Below are 21,199 nucleotides of genomic sequence, written 5' to 3' on the forward strand. Positions count from 1 at the left end.
CTATATAAGTACAGCACTACTGCTGCCAAATCATTTTTTTAAACTATAATATCTAAGTTTTTAAATTTCTTAATAACAGTTAAAAATATTTTTAAAAATCTAGTTTTTAAAACGAAATACAAAGTGAAAATGTCAAATACAGTCCACCATCGCTTATTTGAATTTAACACTTAGTCTTAGTTGTATATACTCTCCAACTTCGTACTTGATTTTACCTAACAACTCTTTTGAATCGAGTGCGACTTGCATACTAGATAATAAGCCTCGTATCTTTGGGGAGTTTTTTCCAACTGTCAGGGATTTAAAAACCTTGTCTGTATTGACAGTTTGACCGTTTTGGATAATGACTCAATAGTAGTATGGTAGAAACATGAATTTCTACGGTTCGGAATACAAAAAGCTACATTTCAAAGGTGTCCATCACATGTGTAACCGTTCATCGTCTACAACATTTCACTTTAAAATGTACAAATCAATCTACAGAAAGTGGACTACTTCATGCTGTATAATAAATCTAAGTTAGGTTATACACTGAATAATTTTAAGATACGAAAGTCAGGATTAAATAACAATCTGTTTCAAAGAAATACAGACTTTTAGGATTTTTTTCTTTCTATCGGAAGTACATTTTCATCAATATATTAAGTCATCACTTGTCGATTGAATCTTGTACCGGTTGTTTATAAATGTTAACATCAGACGTATCTTGCTATCGATACAATCGCAAATCAATTTTTTTTTTATTTTTTTTTTTTTTTTATCTCTAAACAATCTGTCAAGGTGACGTTAAGAGTGTCTTACTACGTATCTTACTAAGGAATTCCTTTCAGTAGAGAGGCGTAAAGTTTTGAATAAAGATGTAACCTCTTTGACAGCATGTAACCAGATTACGCAAAGCCTAACACAGTGTGCTTTTAATATTCAGGATATTAATGTAGATATAATGAAGATCACCCACCACTGCCGATTTGCAGTTATGTATAAATGATTTCAAATATTTGATTTGTTCAATTATTTTAATATTACAACATCCATGCTGTGATACCTCCCAATTCAGTTCCTTAATTATCTTGTAATGTAATGTGCTTCAGTTGGTTAGATTCCGTTTCTGTTTGAATGTCAGCTCATTGGCAAACTATTACAAATGTATACTATAACAGAGGTAATCAATATCACAGAAAATTACAGGCACAGGAATAACAGGTATTATTAATATATGAACATTTTGTGATATAGAAACAAAGACATAAATGAATGAAAGAGGAAAAGAATGACATAATATAAGTTTTATAAAATGTATCTAAATTCAAATGTTATACATGTGTATTTTCGAACTCCTTATTTATTAATATTTCATTCGAACTTAAGAAAATAGTGTTTAGACTTCATATTTTGAAAGACACTATGTTCGACTCAGTGAATATGCTATATGTTTCTGTGTCTATAAAAAAAAATAATAGACTTGTTTGGTTTGTCTTTAACAATGTTTAAGTTGTTTTTCATTTATTTCCAAAGGTGTTAATGGTTTTTTTTGTCATATTAAACCTGAGAGTTTGAATATACCTTAGTTACATTCCTCCTATCTTTTATCGTAAAAATACTATACCCAACATCTCCTTTTTTGCATATTTCTGACATTTCAAGCTTAATAATGCTAACAAAATGTATCCATGTCGAGAAATATAATGAAGTGGCATATGCAAAAACAGCGGAAATAGGGAGAATACTATTGAGATTATTAGTATGTTTAAATGCCACAGAGAGAACAGCTTCTAACATGTCAATGGATTCTATCGCGGTAGTACAAATGCATGGTGTTTTAAATTTTGAGTAAGAGTTATCTAACTTTACTAATTGCGAAACATAGAATACTTCCGCTTTAGTTAGATCTAATCTATCATTTAACAGTAAGATTTTGAATAATGAACACTATTCCTCATATGATTTAGCCGGTGACAGTTCTCACTGAAAACAGTTGTATTACACTATATACATAGAACGTATGAAGTGCTATTTCATATGAAATTACATCGATCTTAATCCTTTCACGAAAACCTTAAAGATTAACGACGTTATAGCCGGTTTTCCATTTTCTTTGGAAAAGTGCAAATAAATGGAAAAGAAATGTATGTCTATAGGAAAAAGACAAGAAAAAAATCGGTTTTGTTAAAAAATTTAGTTCTGTTTACTTTTGGCTAAGTGTTTCCCTCAAATAATTCATTAATTTAAAAAACATCTTTTTTTTTTTTTTTAAGTATTATAGATAATAAGTTGTGCTTAAAAAGTTGATATTGTTTCTATGTGTTGGGAGAGCAGGAACGGATACGATAATTGTTTAATTGGTTTAATGTTGTTTGCTTTTACGTCCAGTGACAAATATTTAATGCATATTTTTGAAGCTTAAATATTGAAACTAATTCGAAAAGTATATATGTTCTGTAAAGACGGTCGAGGTAATGAAAAGCGGGAGTTAAGACAACCACTTGGAATAAGGGTTACATGTTCGATACGGCAGTGGTTTGCTTCGCTACAACTCGCATTCAAACCGCTCAGCAAAGCTTGCAAGGGTTGTGTAATGTTCAATGAGCAAAGTACTCAGCAAATACGATGTCGAATTGACACTCACGAATCGAATGCGTATTCATACATCAGACATAGTTTCTTAATAGTGAATATGGACTAGGTTGAATTAATAAACTTTGGAAATGCAGCCAACTTAATACTCAATTAGTCGATTAAAGATAACTACAATATTGTGGGCATATATTTCTATCATTTTTATCTAAGAAACGGTTTAATTCAAATTTAAACTAATAATTAATTTTGTTTGGTATTTTCATTTTCATTCCCATTCCACGTAAATTTCAATTCATTTTTTTTTCAATTCAATCCGCCCCATTAATTTAGTTTCACTATTTTAACTCCTTATTCATGTTAGTTGAATGATTTTTAAAATGCAAACCTTGTTGATTTGAAATTGAAGTTAGCATTATAAGTTGCAAATTAACCTGATTTAAATAAATAATAAACAATAAATTGTTACAATACATTATATAATGATGTTGAAATTCAATAAGTTTTTTATGAGCAATCTATATTGAAATCGACATTTTCATTACACAAATTCCGCCTATATATGACGTACAATGCATTTCATGTTTGATAACAGTGCTAAACAATTTCTGCTGAAGTTATTAATTATGTTTTATTTCGAAGATCTGTAAATATTAGAATTGCATGTTGTTTAAAGAAAATATTATAACTGAAAGGTAGTAACGAACAAAGTTTGAAATTGCATGCGCGGAGCGCTTTCGTTTTGTTTAATTGAATTTGTTTTTTAAATGAAGAATTAAGCATAAATACATTTTAAGTGAACTGACATTAAAAGAATTATACATCTACATGTTTTTGGTCAATTCTAAGACTAAATTACTATACCCATTTTTTTAATTAATTTAAAGAATAATTCCTTCCCGGATATTGTAGAGAAAATTCTCAGATGTAAGATGGTTTATGGGACTTGATCACGATAGGTCATTGGAGAAAAGTACACGTCTATCTTATCTCTAAACAGAAAACTAACTTCAATCAGGATTAAACAATACGAAGTCCATACAAAATGAAATTGAACTTACATTTTTCTGTTCACTTATACACCCGTAGTGTTTTACATGGTAATTTGGTAAAAAGCCAAAATTTAATGAACTGGCCATGGTCCAATAATAAAACATTGCCCATTACAAATTAGTCTACTTGAATGCACTTCTACATGCAACGACTGCTTGAAGCAGCTCAGAATTAGCTCTCTATATTGACCTTTAAAATGAAAAAGGTATAGACAAGAACTAGGTAGGACCAGTTTATGCCAGTGAGAAAGCAAGCAAACGACACATAAATCTTATTATTTGAAATTCATCTTTACGTATACACATATGGTGATCTGTATTGAAATTAGACATTTAGAACCTAAAATACATATGTATAATTGACCTTTCTTGGTTCTATGAACTTTAGTTAAGATTGAAAGACTTTTTTTGAAAATGTTCTTGGTGTGAAATTCATTTAGGGTTTATTGTACATACATCTTTCAAGTTCCACATTTTTTTGTCAGATGTCATGCTTAACAGTTGTACAACATACCAATGCTACTGTTATACCATTGGGAAATCATAAAGCGAATGAAAAAGTATGAAGGCGTTTTTAGTATTTAGATGTGTCTTCAATCATGCAACAACTTTAATACTTTTCTCACGTACATATCTATCTGCTAAAAAAAATAAAACTTGTGAAAGATATTGCATATTAGAAGTGCAACACACGTAACAGTATATATTAATATAAAATGATTTAATGAAAGGAAAGAATGCATGATATAATTGCACCATTTAGTTCTTAGTGAACTAAATTACAGGACATTTTAATAGTTGAAGTAAAATCCCGATATTTGATTACAGCTACATGTAATCTGTTCTTTCAGAAATCAAAATGATTACATAATAGCACTGTGGTTTCTTAATGCGTTTCCAAAGGACTATGTTTCTAAATCGACATTTTAATTTTTAGTACGCCTTACATCAGTGTAATACGTATGACTCAGAATTAAACATGTCCAATTACTTGCACTTGAAATGGTGGACACTTTTTTTCCGGTTTTTTTCAAACCGTATCATAGTAACAATTTCTTTGCTTGAAAATCATTTTTACATCAAATCTCCCACTGAAGGAATGAAGCTGTACCTTTTTTTCTTTCTGCAGGTTAGATTCCCCTATACAACGCATAACAAATAATATATAAATATGTACAACAGAACTAACTTATTAAGGTAGATAGGGTGTCTTCCTCCATCTTGGATTTTGAAATACTAGAAAACAAGGTCTAGATCTTTGATGAAATGTGCAAATTTTTATAGTAGTAGGTAATTCATGTGTAAGAATTTTTATTATAATATAGAAAATGCCATGTTTGATCATATTCCTGATTGTATTTTACAAAAATAAGAATTCTTTTGTTTGATTCATTTTTTTCCAACTTTCTCAAATAAGGGGAGGCAACTCAAATGCAAGGGCAGATAATTCAGATAGTGTTACTTTTACAATATAATGTGTTGGGAATTTACCCATTTTTACATGTAGCAAGAAAACGAGTCCGGTGACCCCATTTTTTCTTTTTCTTATCTGAAAGCCTAATATTGGAGCTATCTTCTCATATTTTATCTCAAAATTTTATGGTGTGGTTTGCGTTTTATGGCGGAAAAATGGGTTTTCCATGCATAATCTATACTAAATCTTGACAATTTTGCACAACCTGTACTGTGAAAATAAGTCCGGTGACCCATTCTTTTTATTAATGTTTTTAAACAAGCAGGATATGAACTACATTTTGGCAAATTATTTAAAGATTCTATGGATTATAATTTAGACACCACATCTACCTTAAAGACACAAATTCAAAATAAAAATCAACCAAAAAAGACATCAACAGATACGAGTTGTCAAAACAAAACTTATTAATCTTTGCATTTGAAGAAATAAATGCAAATAGACAAAAACACATAACGTTGATTGTGTGTAATGCGTCGTCAATATTACAAAATATTCGTGATGAAATTAATGTTCACGAAGGATTTTATTCACTATACAAATCATTGATGAAACTGATCAATTATAATTTTGTTCATAACGTAGCTCTAAAACAAAATTTCTGATATCAAATTATGACTGACATTTTCATATTTCTGTCCAGTTTTACAGTTTTATACAAAATGTACAAAAGACGTACTTACATGCACAAATGTTTACGACATTTACAGGAGTTAAACTTAATTTGATTTATAAAGACGAGAACCTCCTCTACTTAAATAATATAGGCAATCAAATCATATATACCACATCTTCTCTTATTATGTGTTTATTTTCATCATTGCGCTATACTTTTGTCACTGTACATGTTACAAAGACGTGTCTCATTTGTGGTAAAATTGATAGGGTAATGAGAAGATAGAGCATTAAAACGAATTAGCACGAACTAACTCAGACCGATAATATCTCGTTACTTTCGTAAATGAGGACTTAGATGTGTAAATTTATTGTGCTCAAGAAGAACTGCTATACTGTCTTTTCCTAATTTAATGATTTGGCTATACACATAGGGAAATAGAACGATTGTTTATTGTAGAAATGATTTAGAATGAGTTGCATTCACGGATACATTATCCAATACACGTTCTTCTTTTACAGCAGACTGAGTGCTTAGCTGAAACAAGTAGCTTCGATATCTTGAAGATATGAAGAATCTCCTCGACGTTAAGAAATTGTTTCCTGTTTAATAATACAAAAAAAAGAAATACATTGTATAACGATTGAAGCGTGTATGAAAAAATGGAGATACAATGTATTTTCCAGTAATTAAATAAAAAGGTTCAATACCTTTAATAATGGTAGTATTTATATAATGTTATAGATTTTTGTAATCACGGCCTTTATGTTCCAAATGAACATATTCTTTACGAAACGATCTCTTCACCAACAAATCTAGACATTGTATATTTATACAATAGCTGCATTGAATGACCTTAAAAACAATCTTGAAAATAAATTAAGCAGACGAGTCACGTATTATTCGAATCCTTTATATGTCCGCCGTTTGTGGAGAAAAATCCGCAATTATCTCTATTGCATTAACTAGTACGGTTAAGGAAACAGTGGACGGCATATCAATTTGCGTCTTCCAATGATTAGTGATCTTATTAATTATATTTTTTGTCATTTGGAATTTATAATCTAGACAATACATTGATTATAATTATTTATATTATAGCCAAAAGCTTTTCTATATAGACTAAGTCATAAATAATAAAATTTATGATAACAATTACCTTTAAACTTTACAAAACCTGCGTTTAAAAATAAAAGAGTTACAAAATGCCCTTTATACCATACTTTTTTTTTATTAGAGCCAAATTATCTACCAGTCATCCACGTGAACTTCTGATGAGTTAATCCTGGTTTAAGTGGTAAATGAATCGTATCATATGGATTCAATCCAACTTTAAAAATCTATAACCTGTATTTTAATTTTATTTAGTACCGTTTTCCTTAATTTTTATTACAATTTGAATTTTTCATAGTGGTATATTTGAATAGAATGAAATTCAAAACAGTGTGGCTGTGGTCATTGATTGACACATTAAATTCATCCATTGACTGGGACAATTTACGTGAACGTTTGTCAGTAACAACCACTGTTCACGACGTACCTACGATAGACATTTAAACCGTGGGGTCACAAAAGGTTTCGTAACGCCTTTAATTATAAAATAATTCGAAAAATTAATCAGGAATAACCTTTATGTTTTGATTTATATAATTGATATAAATCAAAACATCGTGTTATTTCTGATTAATTTTTCGAATTTCTTTATTAAGGTGTTGAGAACCTTTGGTGATCCCATAGTTTAAGTGTCTTTAAAAAGTACATAGTGAGCAGTGGTCGTTACATACAAACGTTCACCTAAATGTCCCAGTTTTGAATTTCATTCTATATTTATGATTAAAGTTTATATGCAATGCTTTTGGAAGTAAAGGCAGAATTAAGAGTAAATAATGGTAAGAAGTTTTTAAAAGATGTCTACATTTTTGTATATATTTTTAAAATATTTCAACGGAGAAAACTTGAAAATAAAATCAAGTTAAATTAATTCCAAATGCACTTGCAACTTAAGTGCATATAACGCTTAAAGTGGATCTTAAAATCTTTTCATTGTAAAATCTAACACATTCTTTCTAGTATAAAATTTTTATGTTGACTTATTTATTCAATAATCACAGCATCTGCAGAAGCATACAGAACAAACATTACAGTGTTGATTTTGCATTATTTGTTTAATCATCCTAGTAAGAGTTGGAGCAGAAAAAAGTAACAATTCACGTGTTCTTTTCCAGTGCATTGATTCGAAGCCAGCAAGTGAACAGTTTGATGGCTTTTTAATTCCTTATTTTATAAGTATCTGAATTGTTTTCTCATTTAAAAGACGACCCATGTGCAGAAACGTTCTCGGCTGTAATAATATGTATTGAAATTGATGTGTGTCAAACAGTGATTACTTTATTAAAGTCAACAGCTTGACAGTTTGACGTAGACGGCATTTGTTGATGACAGTGGCAAATTTGGAGAAACCACAATGTCATAGGGTAGAGATAGTGTTTTATTCTGATTAAATGTACCGTCAAAAACATTGAGACTAATTGTTTTTAAAATATCTCATTATATATAGCGTTTATATTACCACGTATAGCTCAATCGAAGAAGAATTACGTATTAACCATAATATTAAATCATAGAAACATAAGAACATGGGCAGACAATTCTACACTAGATACAAAATGACATAGAAGTCATTATGCATACTTGTCCAAGGAAAGATATTTTAATTGTTTAAAAGTTTAACTAATTCGTTAATGAAGCGCCACACAATTGTAGAGTGGTTTGTGTCGGTAAGGGTCACATTTAGCAACGAATATTAAGTCCGTTGTTTCAAATTTAAAAAAAATCAAGTTGATAAAAAGACAAGCGAAAAAGCGAAAAAGAAGTATTTTGCACAACTGCTTTGACAAAGCGTTTAGATTTACAGACCAAATAGTTCAGATCGAAGAAAAGTTTTTGGTGAAATTTGACAAAATAGTCCAGATTTAACCAAAATTTAGGCCAAGGAAACATAGATCGCAGGTTTGGAAAAACTATATTAAAGTCAGATATGTAAAATCTTCTAACCAACACATTATGTTAATATATCTCTATTCAGTCGACACATGCGTTATATGTCTCAAGTCCAAAAATTCAAAAAAAAATTGCCTGTTTACCTTGATTTTCGTGGAAAATCAAAATGGGTTCTATTTTTGTCGTCATAAAAGGAATGTATGATCAATTAACGCAAGTTTACAACAAATAGAAGAACCGGTATTTTCTGCTAAGTTATTGCTTTAGTTTTGATTTATTATGAAAAAGGTCAATCATATCCAGAAATCAAAGCCACTTTGCTTCTTTAAATATTTTTATTTATACTAAAAACATCGGATAAGGGTCACGGAAATTAAATTGAAATGATAGGGAATTTTGAAAAATATGTCTGTTTTAACTTTAGTTTAAGTGAAAGACAGGTTGCGGGGACAGAAAATAAATATACACATCAATATACAAGCCAGTCCAGTTCAAACTATTATCACGTGGTACAATTCTCATTTACATATTATGAATATTACTTAGCAAATGTACTATTAATTTCTGGCTATGTAAATCCTCATTCGAAAATGGGGGCATAATCGAACCTACTTCCTTTTCACAAGTCGTACTCTTTTGCCAAGAATTAGTCCGATTTGAGGGAGGTAATCCAATCTTGTCATTAAATTTATTTCAAAGACTGATAACTCGAGCATACATTGTTATCCCTCCATCCCAGCGTGTGTGGTTAAATGTCGAGGTCTGGCAGTTAGCACCTTGTACTTTTTGTCTCTTATCTTAAATTCATGTTATAAACATACACAACACATTTTCTGATTATACATGTATCATGGAAATTGGTCATATATCAAGAACCGACTCTGTTAACATTTTGAATATAGTTTTCTAAAATCGTTCGTAAAACCCGTTCTTATGAACGTAGCTATAACAAGTTCTTGTCTCTATGACACATTCCCTGTTTCCATTCTCTATTTTATTTCAGTTTTCATGCGTTAACTAGTTGTAACAATTTACAACGTGTCTTTTGTTTTAAGTTTTATATCAATTTTATTTAAATTTAATTTTTCATTATCATTTTTTTTTTATCGAAGAATGCATAATAGGGATTTGTTTTACATATATGTGTTTGTTAATACCACTTAACATTTCGCTTGTTAAATTTGGAGGTCGGTTTTTTGTCCTATTTTTTTACTTTTAATTCGTAATTTTAATCTTTGATATAAAAGTTTGCCAGTTAAATAGTTATAGCTCTCCATTCGTTTGCTCATTCAATAAATTGGCATTCCGACTACGCGAGCAACATTCAACAAAGTAGTCGCGTAACAAGCATAACACAGTTGTATTTTGAGTTATGATTAAAGGATGATGTTAGCGTCAATGAAACAGCAATCCAACGACTGAAATAACTAAACAACGTCTAAATGGCATTATTCAGTCTACATATATAATGTTTTCTTATTCTATTGAAATATATCCCTTTTCGAACCCATTGTATAAAAAAATCAAAGTGTGGTTGCCGGTGATCTCAGAAGATGATAGGCCGAGTTACATAGCCTTTCTCAGCTCCCTGAAATGATCAAAATGTTCTAACAGGTGTTAATGAAATTGATAACTTTGTGGAAAGTGGAAGTCACTCGAAGGGGAACAAAGGTGACAAACGCAACCCCAATAATTACAGACCAATAACTATTGTGAGCTGTTTCGGAAAAGTCTTTACAGCGGTATTAAATGAACGCCTTAAAAAATTCTCAGAACAAACATCTCTTCTTAAAGAAAATCAAAATGGTCCCCGAGAGAAATACTCAACAATTGATTGCGCGTTTCTTCTGAACTCTCTAATTGAAGTTTTACAACACTCAAAAAAGAAACTATTTTGCGCATTTGTAGACTTTGAAAAGGCCTTCGATACGGTTAATCGTAATTTCCTATGGTTTAAAATGTTGAACAACAATATAAAGGGGAAAATGTTTAATACTATTTTTAGCATGTACCAGAATATTAAATCCAGCTTGAGCTATAATGGTCAAATTTGTGAACCTTTCGCTTGTGAAATCGGTGTCAGATAAGGAGAAAATCTGTCAACGTTTTTATTTTCTGTATACTTGAATGACCTAGAAGACTATCTAATCTCGGAAAATGTTTTAGGTATGAACACAATAAGTAAAGATATAGAAGAAAAACTTGGAACTTTAATGAAATTATTCATAATTCTCTATGCAGATGGCACTGTAATCATAGCAGAATCACCTGACCAACTGCAACATGCACTTAACAAATTTAAAAAGTATTGCGAAACCTGGAAGATGCGAGTAAATGTTGCTAAAACTATAAAGATCGTAATTTTTTCAAAAGGAAGAACTACAAACCCTCCACTTTTCCGATTCAACAATCATCATATTGAAACTGTAAAACACTTTAACTACTTACATGTAGGAATTATTTTCAGCATAGCAGGCAGCTTTAAACAATGCAAACAACATCTAAAAGACAAAGCAACAAGTGCAATGTACGAAGTTTTAAGGAAGGGAAGAATTCACAATTTATCAATTAAATGCCATGTAGATTTATTTGACTTACTGGTAAAACCTATCCTGCTATATGGATGCGAAATATGGGGTTACGAAAACATAGATATACTAGAAAGAGTTCAAACTAAATTTTTTTAAGCTACTTTTACATCTTAAGTCATCTACTCAAAACAACTTCATTTATGGAGAACTGGGTACCGCGGTATCCCCTAGAAATAGATATAAAAACTAGAATTGTATCTTATTGGACAAAGTTAATTACCGGTAAAGAAAGTAAGCTCGCTGCTGTAATGTTTAGATATCTTTTCAAGTTAGCACAAGAAACAACATTTCGATCGCGATCGTTAGACAAGATTAAAAGTATTCTAGAAAAATTTGGATTCTCTTACTTATGGTCATTCCAAAACACATCACCTCACCTTAAATCGACAATTAAACAAAGACTAGAAGATCAGTTTACACAGTCATGGTCAGGAAAGGTAAACGATTCGCCTAAAGCCCTGAATTATCGCCTATACAAGACATCACACAATTTCGAACACTTCCTTAACGTACTTGATAAAGATGTAATAACAATGTCGCGGTTTAGGACAATGAACCATAAACTGCCGATTGAAAATGGTAGATGGCAAAAACATTCCCCGAGAACAGAGAAAGTGTCCGTTGTGCAGAGTTGCTATAGGTGACGAATACCACTATGTAATAATGTTTTAAAATTTAATGCTATTATGAACCAAAAACAGAAATCTTAACTTCGAAAATTGTGCCAATTTATTAGAATTATAAATGACAAACTGGATTCTCTCTGATGTTAACCTGTCGGCTATACTGATCATACCGTTGTACAAACTCATATTTTATGCTTCCTCAACAAATGTACATATATGCAATGTAATGTAAACTAATGTGTTTTTCTGTATACCTTTGTCCAACTTAGGTGATACCAGAATAAAATTATATATAGTTTAGATTAAAAAAGGAAAATTTATCTTTTAATCATTAGAGAAACAGATTATTACATAGTAGCGCGTGGATTATCCGATTTATCCAATCTCGATAGTTAAATCATAAATTTAAAACGCAAACAGAAGTTATTCAGGGTCTATAACCATAAAAGCACAAATGCCACAATACTTAATACAATTTTCAAACTTTAATAAATTTTAAGCCTATGAACTCAAGTTTTGAATACCTGTACGCAAAATCTACTTCAAAGGGTTGTAAGATACAAGAGAAGATGGAACAATACGTTTTCAACTATTTCTGTAGATCATGATATATAAAAAAAAGCGTACAGTTGGTCATAAGAGTAGCCTTGATTCTACGTTGATTGATATAAAATAATAAATCATATTTTATATTCTTATTCTTGATGGCGTATTCCATTGGGTCCGTCTTTAAAAAAAAGAAAAGAAGAAGACACTAAGGGGACACTTAAGGCTCACAAGTCGAAAAAAAAACCCCAAAAAACCCTCAAAAACCTAAAAACACGACAACGCCATACAAATAAGGCGTAAATTAGTAGACATATGGAATGGAATAAAATTTACATACAAATTGTTTTCATCGAGAGAAAAAAGGGGGGTCTTTGCCAAAAGCACCAATGAGAGAATTGTTATCTGCATTTTTCTTTATAAAGATATTGGCATAATAAACAACTCTAATTGAATGATCACGCTATGTTTCCACACCAAACAGTTTAATTATGCATAGTAAAGAACGAAAAAAAAACTCGATCAAATATGGGATGCGGTGCTTAGAAAAAAATAGAACAGCAAAAAGGATCAATATTGTATTAATCGACTTCCTATCTCCTTTATATTTTACATGTATTCCGCGGGAGGTTATCAAAGATCTTACCCTATAATATTACAAATGTGAATATTATTTATTTCATAAAAAAAGATTTTATAAAATTGTCATTCCCCTCTCTCATATCCTCTGTCTTTCCCATCCCACCACACCTTGTCACTCCTCTATCATATTCAAACCCCTTCATGTGCCATCTCATACACACACACACACACACACACACTGTCCACTCAAACCCCTCCATGCGCTCGCTCTTCTCTTCACTCAAACCCCTACATACACTTTCCTCTCCAATCAAACCCCTCCATGCGCTCGCTCTTCTCTCCAATCAAACCCCTCCATGCGCTCGCTCTTCTTTCTCTCACACACCCACTCTCTCATCTCCACTCAAACCCCTCCTTACACTCACTCTGTACTCTCTCACTCCCCTCCTCTCCCTACATACACTCACCTCTCCACTCAAAACCCCTCCATACACTCACTCTACTCTCTCTCACTTCTCTCCTCTCCTATCCCTACATACACTCGCCTCGCCCTCTCTCTCCTCTCCACTCAAAACCCCTCCATACACCCACTCTGTACTCTCTCTCACTTCTCTCCTCTCAACTCCTATCCCTACATACACTCACCTCGTCCTCTCTCTCCTCTCCACTCAAAACCCCTCCATACACTCACTGTACTCTCACTTCTCTCCTCCTCACTCCTATCCCTACATACACTGTCCTCGCCCTCCTCTCCACTTCTATCCCTACATACACTCGCCTCGCCCTCTCTCTCCTCTCCACTCAAAACACCTCCATACAATCACTCTGTACTCTCTCTCACACACACACTCAGTCTATACTCTCTCTCTCTCTCTCATCTCCACTCAAACCGCTCTATACACTCAATCTGTACTCTCTCTCTCTCCACTCAAACCCCTTCACACACTGTAATCTCCCTCTCTCTTATCTCCACTCAAACCCTCCATACACTCACTCTATCTCACTCATAGTCTCTCCTCTCACGTACTCTCTCCACTCTCAATACTCTCTCTTCTCGCACACTCTACAATCACACACAGTCTCGATCTTTAGCCCAACCCTTCACTTTAGCCAGCCGAACTCCTAACTTAAAACCAGCTATTAACACTCCTCGACCTTAACCAACTGCAATATTCACCCTTTTTACCCTTAACAGACTTCACCATCATACCCTTAACCCTCTAAACCCTTCGCATACCTATCCGTTCATACTCCTAACTATACCTACACATAACCCATAACCCTAGTTACCGCTACCGCCAAAAGTACACCCAATCATTTCACCTGCCCTACACGACCGCTACTCCTCTCCCAGTGAATTTTTTGTATACGAATGTTTCCCATCCACATGTGAAATTTTAATATGTCAAACATTCAAAATGGCTTTGGCTGTACAGAGTTCTACTCCTTCAGGACTGTGGACACCACAATGGGGAGAGCGCCGCTCTCTACCATTGCCTGGGAAAGGTTGGTAATCGTCCCTCCAAATAACTTTCATTAGGTACGAGTATAACACTAAGTTAGAAAAATCTATGCTTTTATTTGCAATGAAAATGTCATACTTGACCGGTCTTTTAACATTTTACAATTTGCAATATATACCTATATGAAGATACAACTTTTTTTGTTTTCATTTGCATATAACTTTCTTTAATATACTTGACCCTTTTTATGTTCAGTTAGCTAAACAATTTCTTACATTTAGTATGCACAAAACATTTTAAATGGGATGAAATAAAGGGTGCTAACTGTGACAATCCTTAAGTCCGTGTTAATATATAACGTAACAAATATTTGCTAATTAACAGATTGTTTGTCAAAAAAGTTCACTTGTCATCATAGTAATCACTGAACTGTAGAAATATCAACTGAACATTTATATCTTAAATTTTAATTTATATCATAAGGGTTTTTCGAATGAATTAAAAGTGGTTATATAACATTTTTTATCTGACTCTCAAAAACTCTGTTGAATAATTAATATCAGTTCCTGTTGTTTCTTTCTTCTTGTTTTTTTATAGACCTTTAATTCGGCATTATTCGTTCGATACCTACTTTCGTTAATTTCGTGCTTTCATGTGAACCACAAATTTTATGTTCAACACATAATCTATATTTAAATATCCACGAAAATAAATGAATTTACAGTTGTCAGGTTTGTGATTTTATCTGGTAGGTCGTTGATTTGCGCTGTTACATGTATAATGTATTTCGCACATTGGTTATTTTCAACAAAATAATCCAATCATTAATAAAAATCATAATGATTACTTTATTATGACTTTTATTAATTATAATTGAAATTATTGGTTCTAACACTATTAAGATATACAGTTTTACTTTTTTCACAACCAAACAGAAACTCCGCGAACTTTTATGTTTGCGAATGTCAATGTTAAAGGAAAATTAGCTACGAGATAAAAACGAAAAATCCAAACATGTTTTTCTTTGTTCCATCATAAATGAAAGTCAAAAAGTAAAATAATAATTCACTTTTTGCAGCCAGTTTGGTTATAACAAATTAGATAAAAAAAAAATATGACTATAAAATTTAATCCATTCAATTCTAGCGAGAAGAAAGGAAATACATAATTTTTCTCGGAGTTCGGTATATTGTGACTTAACTTTTTACCCCCCCCCCCCTTTTTTAAAGAGCAAGTGAAACAAAAGTCGGGATACACGCCTCCTGATATGCAGTATTTTGTCTTCTTTGTATTTTATTTTGCATTCGTTATCTTTTTTACCTCCTCTCTCTTTCAAAAAATTATTCTGAATCCCTTTGAATTTTATATCCGTTTTCAAAACGTATTTATTTTAAAACCTTTCAGTAATCACTATACCAACATTTTAAGTAGCAACACAATTTACAACAAGAAATGAGCTGTCAAATTGACAGCACATCCGTTTTTATGTATTTAGATGGTAACTGTTAAACTAATAATCATGGTAGCTAGTACGGATGAAATAAATGCATTCTGATGTATAGCATGTTCAGGCTTGTTTGACCTGACGCGTTGTCATTCTATTTTCTAATCTATCAAGGAACAAATGTCCTTAACAATAAAAAGGAAAATATGCATTATAAAACTTCAACTCCATTTTGTCATTTATAATAACATATTACATTTGAAAAGCATTGGATGAACATTTCATAAGTAATTGCATGGTAACGTTATTGGATGAACAGTTAATAAGTAATTGCATGGTACCGTTATTGGGTGAACAGTTCATAAGTAATTACACGCATACGTTATTGGGTGAACAGTTCATAAGTAATTGCACGGATACGATATTGGGTGAACAGTTCATAAGCAAATGTATGGAAACGACTGAAAGTGCCATTTTCCAATTCATCAAGGACCATAACTCGTTCACGGTAAAAGTGAAAATTGTCAATATTGAACTTGACCTCTCTTAAGTCATCAGTAACAAATTAAAATTAGGAAAGAGTTGGTTCAAATGTTCATAAAAGAGAGTTGAAATAATAAAATTAACGGTACCAATTTTCTTGTACCAGATGCGCATTTCGACAATACATGTCTCTTCAGTGATGCTCGTGGCCTAAATATTTAAAATCCAAAGCTTATATAAAAGATGAAGAGCTATAATCCAAAAGGTCCAAAAAGTATAGCCAAATCCGTTAAAGGAATCAGAGCTTTGCATGAGGGAGACACATTCCTTAATTTAAAATAATTTCTAATATTTTGTATCAGCAAATGAAAGATACCAACTGGACATTCAAACTCATAAGTCGAAAATAAACTGACAAGACCATGACTGAACATTAAAAGACCAACAGACAACATTTTTCAATCTGCCATGGACCATGACTCTGGATGTCATCAATAACAAGATATCTAAATGTGGAAATCAATAATTGAACGATTTATATGTCACGTCACGGAAAAAGCATCAAGTGCCATTTTTCAATATATAAGGGACCAAAAGTCATGAATGGTATAGGTCAATTTTAATCGTCATTATCGAAATTTACCTCAAATTGGCATCGGTAGCAAAATGATACAGTTTTAAAAGCATTGGCTGAACGGTCATATTAATTGTTGCACTTAAATGTTTGGCAGTCGCCACATGCCGTACGTCACCACTTTAAAAACGGTTACCGATTTTCCGTTAAAAAAAACCCAGGTTAACTTCTGGTACGCACTAATTAAGTGACTAAATAACCTCGATAAGTTCTCAATAAATATTTGCCACAACGTACCTAACAAAGCTGAACATTTGCATGACATTTTGTACTCCGTGTGTTCCGATTTACACAATACAATTCTTATAGAGGTTTTTTGTTCAACTTTTCAGAATCCGGTTCAGTGATTTACATGACAATGATTCTAGGAATAGCACGATTTGATTACAACTTGAATGTTAGACATATTTATTTTTTTTTGCTGATCAAATATAAGGCATAATTTATACATTAATTTTAACAAGTGGAATTGTGATTTATCTAATAAGTACCGTACGATGAGGTTAAAAATTATAAAGGGAATTGTTACATATAAATGTTTTGAACGTCTAATAAGTAGATTGTTTGAAGTTATAATCCACCAGAGATTCGAAACCTTCAATTATCCCTACCGTTGTTTGTGAAATAAACAAACCGAGTCAACCACTATTTCTGTAATGAATAAACTTGCAGTATGAAAACAAATATTAAAAATAATACTTGTGCAAAATCAGAACGATCAAGAACTAACATCACATGATGTACAATGTATATGATAAGACACTAACAAAATAAAAGTCGGAGGAGATAACAGTCACGATGTTATGTGGTCTGTTTTTTTATATCTCTTTAATTTATATTGATTACGGCAATCCATGGTTTAAAGATGCACTCGATTATGTTATAATGTTATGTAAATCTGGTTTATAGGTGCACTCCTTTATGTTATAATGTTATATTATTTATAAATAGTATTACATTCTAGAAAGATATTTCTTTTTTCACTCATTGTCATATAAAAGAATATTAAGGATTATTACATGTATACTATTTTTTTCTGATAATACAGTGCACTTTTTCAGCCTTCTGCTTCCCGGACAGTTGGTTTAAATGTAAACGGGAATCCACAGTTTGCATCCTGGGCAACTGAGGAAATTGTAAACAGGAAATATTTGGAATAAACAAGTATCAATTTAAAAAAAAAAAAAAAAGTCGGAAAAGGAATAATTTAATATCGAAAATGTTCCCTCTCTAAGACAAATATCGGACACCTTGATGGTTGACTTGGAATATAATATAATAATTCCTTGACTGTAGTAGGACTGACTACCAAAATGACATAGACATTAACAACTATAATAGGTCACCGTATGAAGGCCGTACGGTGACCTATAGTTGTTAATGTCTGTGTCATTTTGGTCTTTTGTGGATAGTTGTCTCATTGGCAATCATACCACATCTTCTTTTTTTATATCATTATAGATAGATACAATGTTCTAGGATTGAAATTGTGTATTTTCGCCGGATCTTCGTTTTTTATATCATCATAGATAGATACAATGGTCTAGGATTGAAATTGTGTATTTTCGCCTGACGCGCGTTTCGTCTTCAAAAGACGAATCAGTGACGCTCGAATCAATAAAAGTTCAAAAGGTCAACTAACTTACGAAGTTGAATAGCATTGATGACCAAATAGTCTTAAAAGTTTTGCCAAATACAGCTAAGGTAATATAATTCCTGAGGTAGAAAAGTTTGGAAACAGTTAGTTTATATACTGTAAACCAACTTATTTTCGCGAATACTTTATTTCGCGTTTATACCCAGCTAGTCAACTTCGCGGCGATTTTATTTCGCGATTTTCTTATTTACTTATAATAATGTAGTTGGATAGGGAAAGATCCAAGTTATTCTTTTTAGCGACGATTTAATTTTGCGTTATTTTTCTACTCGCGAAAGTCGCGAAAATAAATCGCTCGCGAAATTTCGTTGGTTTACAGTATTATGACCATATCAATGATAATAAGAAGTGCTGACTACTTGGGTGCTGGTCATGCCCTAAGAGAATAAAAACTCCACCAGCAGTGGCATCGATCCAATTGGTTGTAAAAAATCTCATCATAGATACAAGAATCCGGCAACGTTATTTTTTTTTTTTACATCTGACCCATTGCAAAGAAAATTACTACCTCTATTCAGTATATTATTAGTAACCTTGTTTTCTAGTAGCAGTCCAAATTTCTGCTCTCCATCTCTTCAAATTTACATTGCATAATCTATTATGTTTATTGTAAATGTGTTCTTGTTCTGATTGTGAATGAAATATTTTCAATTTGAATTCAGAGCAAGCAACAATGAATCAATCAAATATAGTGAAAGAGCTCAAGTAATGTGAATTAACATAGATAAAACGACAAAAAAATAAAAAAAAATAATTTGATAAAAATTGCCATGTTTCGCTTTAAACGATTTAATGAAAAAATAAGATAAAATAAAGTAGGTTGCGTGCATGTCTTTGATTCAAGTGGTTAAATTATCAAACTTTCGATCAGTAAAATCTAACAAGAAACATACGAATGGAATTGAAATGTCATACATCTTAATTAAATAACAAGAATTTAAGATTGATTTGAAAATATCTTAATTTTCATCAGAGGAAACACACAGGTTGCTTGAAAAAATAAACTTAATGTTGTTGTTTTTTTTTTTTTTTTATAAAAACCCTAAATATTGACAAAACACTTTTAAGGTATAAACGTAAAGTAAACGTAAAAAAGCAAAGAATTGCAATAAAATTGGAATAAATCGAGATTTTGCATGGTCAATTATATATTGCAGATAGCGATAGAAGAAAAAGAATCATCTTGAAAGTAACAGGAAGAAATTTCAAAAGCTGCTGCTTTTTGTTTACTAATGCCCGGACAACATTTCACCAAATAACCTCTTCATTTTCCCACATTTTGAAATGTGTAAAATTGGGCAAATGTATTCCCCAAACATTAATATTTCTAAAGTGGGTATCATACAGGTATATATGTAAATAAAACAAATCTCTGTGTGAGCAAGTAAAAACCCAAACGCACACGTTAGGCTCGTGGAAAAACAACTATTCAATTCTTTATTACTTTAAACAATCATTTTAGCAGTAGTACTATGTGTGTGTGTGTACTACTTACCGTTTGTAATCGTCTTTCTGTCCTGACAGCATGAAGCACCAAAGCGTTTCCAACAAGGGTCAACAAAGATAAGATGGTCAAGGTACAACCGAGCGGTATGTCTCGCCATAGCTCACGGTTACTGTTAATAGAAAGTATAGCTATCGCTGTCGATATGTTAAAATCGTTATAGGATCCTGTCGTATTGAACTCGTCAAAAATTAGAAACGGATTGATGGAGGTATTTTCAAAATCAAACAAAGATATACTTGTATCAAACTCCGACGTCCAATTTATTGTCATCGTTAGAAGTACATAAATCCTTTTCTGAATGCGTATACTTATTCTCTATATATTATCATCCATTCATATATTCTATTAGGTTTTAAAACTAAGATCATACCAAACATGCCTCTTTTGTTTTATTCCTTTCTGAATTTAAAAACTTTCTTCAACAGTTGCTTAGTAGTTAAAAGTCTTTTATACAGCAACTAAACAATCAATTAAGAAGCATCAGCATTACAATAAGGTAAGAGGTAGTCTATATGATGACATTCCCAACAACCAATAGCGGGAATCTGTTCACAAAAGAAATATTGCTTACAATTAGCAAACTGTCCCGTTGTGATTGGCGTTATATTACCATATCAAATCGACCCCTTTTAACAGCAAAGCCACATCGATCACACAAAAAGATGTTTTATTCCATTACTTTACAGAATCGTACAATATGACATCGATTCACTTCATTCATAGATGTATATGTATGATAACTAATAGAAAGTGGTGCTGAAGGTTATAATTATCCAGATGATTGCTAAAACAAGTTTTAGTACATATCAGCTGACGTGCATGAATCGTTTGTCCAATTATTTTCTTATTGTTTTTCAGCATCAAAAAATTATAGATATCAGTAACTGAGAGGGAAATTCAATCTTTGATATGGTATTATTTATTGAAAAATTATTTCTTCTATTATACTG

The 21,199-nt window shown here is 31.8% G+C and overlaps 1 protein-coding gene across 1 annotated transcript in view; it reads right to left on the reverse strand.

The window, feature by feature from the left end:
• Nucleotides 1-20,991, reverse strand: part of LOC139482304 (histamine H1 receptor-like) — a 46,451-nt gene extending 25,460 nt beyond the window's left edge. The window contains exon 1 of the mRNA XM_071266109.1: nucleotides 20,238-20,991. Within this exon, the coding sequence (XP_071122210.1) occupies nucleotides 20,238-20,519 (282 nt within the window). The 5' untranslated portion in view covers nucleotides 20,520-20,991. The remainder of the gene's footprint in view (nucleotides 1-20,237) is intronic.
• Nucleotides 20,992-21,199: the final 208 nt, after the last annotated feature.

This window comes from Mytilus edulis, chromosome 1 (assembly GCF_963676685.1).
Source record: "Mytilus edulis chromosome 1, xbMytEdul2.2, whole genome shotgun sequence".
NCBI lineage: Eukaryota > Metazoa > Mollusca > Bivalvia > Mytilida > Mytilidae > Mytilus > Mytilus edulis.